Source organism: Centroberyx gerrardi, chromosome 13 (assembly GCF_048128805.1).
Source record: "Centroberyx gerrardi isolate f3 chromosome 13, fCenGer3.hap1.cur.20231027, whole genome shotgun sequence".
Classification (NCBI taxonomy): Eukaryota; Metazoa; Chordata; class Actinopteri; order Beryciformes; family Berycidae; genus Centroberyx; species Centroberyx gerrardi.
The window spans coordinates 28,255,591-28,261,590 of record NC_136009.1 but is presented as its reverse complement, the minus strand read 5'-3'; the positions used below and the strand labels follow the sequence as shown (position 1 = coordinate 28,261,590).

General features: G+C 42.4%; 1 protein-coding gene across 1 annotated transcript in view; it reads right to left on the bottom strand.

Moving 5' to 3' along the window:
• Positions 1-3,513: 3,513 nt before the first annotated feature.
• basp1 (brain abundant, membrane attached signal protein 1) overlaps positions 3,514-6,000 on the bottom strand; it is a 50,238-nt gene continuing 47,751 nt past the window's right edge. The window contains exon 2 of the mRNA XM_071923128.2: positions 3,514-4,194. Coding sequence (XP_071779229.1) covers positions 3,514-4,179 — 666 coding nt within the window. The 5' untranslated portion in view covers positions 4,180-4,194. The remainder of the gene's footprint in view (positions 4,195-6,000) is intronic.

The window sequence follows — 6,000 nt, the reverse complement described above, 5'->3', positions numbered from 1 at the left end:
ATGCAGTAACCAGCAATAATTTTAGCAGACCTGGAACAAAATATGCTGAAACAAACAATACTTTTAATGGTTTATTACCTCTGCCAATGGAGCTGGAAGAAGGTTATGTTGTCATCCATGTCTGTCTGTCTGTCTGTCTGTCTGTCTGTCTGTCTGTTAGCAAGATATCTCTTGAAAAGTTTAAAATGGATTTGGCTTTAGCTGTGGACAGATCGTCCTTGGCCAAAGGATCAGTTGATTAGATTTTGATAATGATCCGGATCTGGGATTTCCGCCATTAGTCCAGGACTTCCACACTGGCTGCTAAACAGTGTTGTAAATGAAGTGTGGAAAATGAACAATAAACAAATATTATTATGGAGGCTGCAGCTTTGTAAGTTGGAGAATTGTTCAGCATTGGCAGAGGTTTGCGTTCTACTGAGTGACTTCTAGTTTCAGCATATACTTTAGTGCCATTTGCCACATGGGATGAAGCATTGGGTGCCAGAAAGTTTAGACAATTATGAGAGAGAGAGATTTTTCTGATTGATAACTTACCTGACTCTATGGATTGTCCTGATGCAGTAAACTCCCCATCTGGTATTCAACCGGGAAAAATAAAAATGTGCAAATATTACCTGCTCTAGTGTTTATTTTAATCATATGGCATGAATATTGTCTCTTTCATAATTCAGACCCTTCAGTGGATAGTAAAGCCATCACTGATCTGACCCAGATTTCACACTTAGCTCCTTAAAATAAGTCTGTCCTAGTGTGTATTAATGTCTCGCACTCCAGAGACAAAGAGGCTGAGTGGTATTGAAACTGTGCCAGGTGCTTAAATAAGTGGAATGTGATATAGTGAATGACTTTAGCACAGATGAGCCCACATGGTTTCAGCTGTGGTGAACGGTAGAGACAAAGCAACACATGCACTTACAAAGATTCATTTTCAACACATCTATGTGGCAAGTTTTTTGTTACTTTTCAATGAAACATATGTAAATAATAATAGCCTTTTTAGGAGTGTGGGATTAAATATTATGTGACAATATATTATGCTATATATCTATTTGGTTAAAAAAAAAAAATTTCTTATATTTATCTGTTAGTATCTCTAAAATATAAAGCGTCAAGTTTGTTATACTGTAATTTTGTCAACCAAGGATGTGCCGACTATTCTTCAAAAGGTACCAAAATATGTTTTAATTTTGTGCTATTAATCATGTTGTCAGAGCAGGTGTAGCTTGTCAAATGGTGGTTATGTCATTTTGCTACAAACATTTTCATATAAAGATCTATGCATATCTACAGGGAGTGTGCTCTGTCTACCTTTAATCAATGTGTGTGTCTGTCAGCTGTCCAGCGTGCATGAAAAAACATGACGATGCAATATCCTCGTTTCAATCAATTTCTTACATTTTATTACTGTTGCACCATTTATACAAGTACATATAATTTTGAATGCATCAATTTTTCAATATCTTTTTTTTTGTTTGAATGACAGGTGGTGTGGAGATAGCAGTGGTGAGACACGGAATGAAAATATCAACTGTAGTTGCCATGGATGCAGACTGAAAAATTATTTTTCCACTTGACCAAAAAGACAGGACTACAGGTTCACCCAACCACGGACATGCAATTTACTTAGTCAAGAGAGGAAGAAAACCAAGCCAGGTGACACACAACGCTCCTTCAGTGTTTGTTTCTGCTACGGTTTGACATTTGTTGGGAGAAAAACATTGTGTGTCAACTGGATGAAACTGAAAAGTTGGCAAATGAATGGCCATGATGAGTAAATATATACATATATACCTACATATATGTACGTATATGTAATATATATATGGCTGAAAAGGAGAAGAGAACGCATGAGGGATGAAAATGACAAAATCAGAGGCTCCCTTCCATGTGCAAGGCTCTACCATCCCATAATGATAACATGACATATGGTAGCCATGGAGACATGGACCATAGTAGCTCAAGTAGGTTGCTGATGGCTGATTTCATATCATTCATTTAACTTCCCCCTGCCCTAAGGCAACACTATGATGCTCTCAGCTGAACAGAGTCCCTTGCTTGATGGGAACAGACTGCACCATTGTGCCCCTTTGTGCTATAGACTGAGAGCCATTGAGCTACACTGATTAAAAACGCAGTAAATCAGACCTGGGCCAAATAGTACATGGAAATGATGTCTTCTGGGTTGTTTTAGCTCGCTTGGATGGCCAATGGTTGAGGTTTGCCACACAGGACAATGCAACGAGGGCCAGAAGTTTACAAGACACTGTCTGAATTGTCCTGATGCAGTTAACTCCACCCATCTGGCACTCTAAGCAGGTTAAAACAAACAACACTGTTTTGCCCAGGTCTGCAGTAGATATGTGTTCTAAAATTGAAATCGTCTAATCTAGAAGGGGACGGGAGAAAAGACAGACTGTAGTCAGATTTGGACAGAGGAACAGAGATTTACATCAGACTTTCTAAGAACATTACAGATTTCAGAGATCCTCAGCAAGGCTTTTCAGATTTTCTAAGAGTATTACAAACATTAAAAAACCACTTAGTTCATCTACAATATACCTAAGGGTTTCAATACAAAATCTAGGTTACCCGAAAAAATTTCTTAGGACTGCTTCAAATGTCTAAGAATGCATGGTATTCTGCATTGCCAGCCTTCTTCAATCACTGAAATGTCTTAGAACGCCCGAATACTCTAAATCCTCTCAATAAAATTATCCTCTCGATAAAAGTTCCTCTCAGCTCTGGCCGTTTGGAAAAAAGTGGCATCAACCCAAGGGGAAAATAGGTAGCAAGTTAACAGGGCAACCACAATCACCGTGAAACAACCCAAAAATACCAAAAGCTGCAGACTACTGGGGGAGATGGGTTAAAAAAGGCGCAACCACAATTCCACGGCACCGAAAAACTGGAGGTACCAGGCCAAAGCCGAAAACACAACACTCTGGAGAGGAGGAGGAGTGGAAGGGAAAGGGGAAAGCGGGGGGGGAGATGAAGATTGGACAGATTCAATGTAAGTCCAGCTGGTAAAGAGATTCTTAAACCCCCCCTCAGTCCCGTTTCCACAGCTTCGGCAGAGCAGACGGTCCAGGTGAATGCACATGTATGAACACGGGCCACACAGAAGTCCACATGAAGACCTTCTGTGGGCCGAGATGGGAGTCAGGTTAAATCCCTTGGACGTATGAGGGAGAGGGATGATGGATGTGGAATGGAGAGGCGTATGGCCGACACAGACTCGTATCAAAGTTCAAATACTACAGCAGAAAAAAATAGAATAAAACATAACAATAATAATAGTAATAATCATCTGCAGCAGTGGGAGACTATCCTTCTCGAGGTGGTTGTCCCAGTCCTCCTCCTTCAACCAATCATCGTCATCATTACAGTTATTATTGTTATTGTTATTATCATAATATGGGTGGGCTAGTTAATTTCATTTTCATCTCTTTTTTTACTTCATCGTTGTTGTGTTAGGTACTTATTTTTTCATTTCCGAAAAGAAGCTGTCCATTAATCTTGAACTGCTACGGTTTGATCCTTGCTTGGTGCCTCTGTGGCGTTCGCCTCCTTGACCGGTGCGGCAGGTTCGGCGGCTGGTGTTGAACTAGGGGCTGGGGCGGCCTCCTTTGCCGGGGCGGGGGTGGCCGCCGCCGCCGCCGCCTCTGTGGGCTTGGGCTCGGGGGAGGTGGCGGGGGCCGCCTCGGCTTTGGCTGCTGGAGCCGCGGGGGCCTCAGTCTTTTTGGCGTCGGCCTCATCTTTGCTCTCGGCCGCCGGGGCGGGAGCCGCGGTCTTGGCCTCCGGCTCCTTGGCGGCAGGGGCTGATTCTTTCGCCGGGGCCGGAGCGGCTGGTTTCTCCTCGGCCTTGGCGGGCTCCGCGCTCTTGGGCGCCTCCGCTTTCGGCTCGGCGTTGGCGGCGGGTTTCTCGGGCTCCTTTGCGGCGCTAGCTGCGTTCTTTTCTTCCTCTTTGGGCGCCGCAGCGTCTGCTGCCGGCGCCTCCTTGGCCGCCGTGTCGTTCGCTACCTCCTTGGTGTCGGTGGCAGCCGGGGCCTCGTCCTTGTTGTCTTTCGGTGCTTCGCTTTCCTCAGCGGACGCCCCCTCTGCTTTGGCGTCCTTGTCTTTGGCCTTGTCATCGTTTACGTTGTATCCCTTCTTCTTTTTGCTGAGCTTGCCTCCCATTTTAGCCTCTGGCCTCTGGAGGAGAAGAGAGAAATAAATGCATTAGCTTTGAAGAACATTCATTCATTCATTTATCTACTTTTCATCCATTTAACTATATGCAGCTTTTATTTAACCAGGTAGTTCTATTGAGATGAACTCTCCTTTCCAAGAGAGACGTGACCAAGAAAGCAGCATCAGTGGCAAACGTACTGTAAGAGTTACAGACGAACATACAACAATGTAGATGAGCAAAAAAAAGCAAAAAATCATAAAAAGGCAAGTGCAAAATCAAAATTCTCTATATGAGCACTCAAAAGGCAGCAGTCCAATAGCAGAGCAACATGATCAGGGGCCTAAATGGTACACGTCAACATGACGCAGTAACCATGCATTTACAAAAAAACAAAATAAAAAAAATAATTCACATTATATTTTTGATGTATTCTCTCAACCCAGACCACAGGCCCCTTAGAGAGACTTCCAGCATCTCATTTTTCCCTCTCACATCATGCACCACTTATTTAAATATGAGGAGAAGAATCAGAAATGTGAAATGGAGGGGGAGATGGTCGGCACAGACTCGCATCAAAGTTCAAATACTACAGAGGAAGAAACAGGATAAAAATAACAGTAATAGTAGTTAGAATCATGGGCAGCAATGTCCGTCTCGAAGTAGCTGTCTGTATTTGTAGAAGCACATACACAGTAGCAATGTATATACCAAAGAAGTACTATTTTACATGATTTTATTCATATATTCCCTCATCCCAGACCACAGACTCTTTGGAGACACTCGCTGCATCTCGTTTCTCCCCTCTCAGATCAAGAACCTCTAATTAAGAATGCAAAGAGTGCTTCCACAGCTGAGATGCCAAGAGCAAGAGGAAATTAAAATATCTGTTACTGAGACAACACTCCTATCAAATAGCCTTTTAAGTTCCTCAGAGGGTTGCTGCAGCAAGCTAATTGAATTCATACCTTAGACAGATGGTACTAATACATTTTAATACTTTTCATTCACTATTCCTTCAGACAATGGTGTGACATAACTTCACTTTTTGCCATTTGGTGGACGCTTCTATCTAAAGCATGTTACAGTACCATGAGTACATACATTTCTTTGCATGGGTGGCAACAGTAGGAATAAAACCCCTAACCTTGGCAGTGTTAGTGCCTTGTTCTACCCACTGAGCTCTTCAGATCCACCTGTCACTTTGTAGTATGTCATGACTGCTCCAAATACAAATACATTCACACAAAGCAATGCTTGGAGCGGTTTATTTGAACTGGAGCATTTACTCCTTTAGTTAATTTAGTTGGCACTAAATAACGGCACCAAGACGCCTGAAAATGCGAGTCTCAGTCCTCTAACAAGAGGCTTAGGTTTCTTCATGTGTTCCTAACTGGTATGAAGACCAGAGGAGGTAAATTACAACAAAGAGCACAGCGAAAGTCCATCATGCTTAGCTAAAGTTACAAGGACCCAAAATCAAAATCTCTAACCTGGCAGGGTGACAGGTTGCCAATACTGTCCAATAAATTAGCTACTTGTGTGTCCATGTGCCTTTTGTTTACAAGCCCTAGTTCACTTATAATTAGTCAGTGTGAGCATAAACGAACCAAACTAACAAAAATGCAACAAAGTCAACTTTTCCTCTATGGTTCAGACCAAAGAAAACAAACTGTAGGTTTGCGATTTGCAGTTCAACAGTTAAGAGACTTTCCTTTGCTACAGAGACGTGGAATTTTGTCTAGTATAATAAAATCACATTTATGTTTCTACATAAAGATTAAGAGCTAGTGGCATGGGCAGGTAGATGGCATTATGAGTAGATCAGG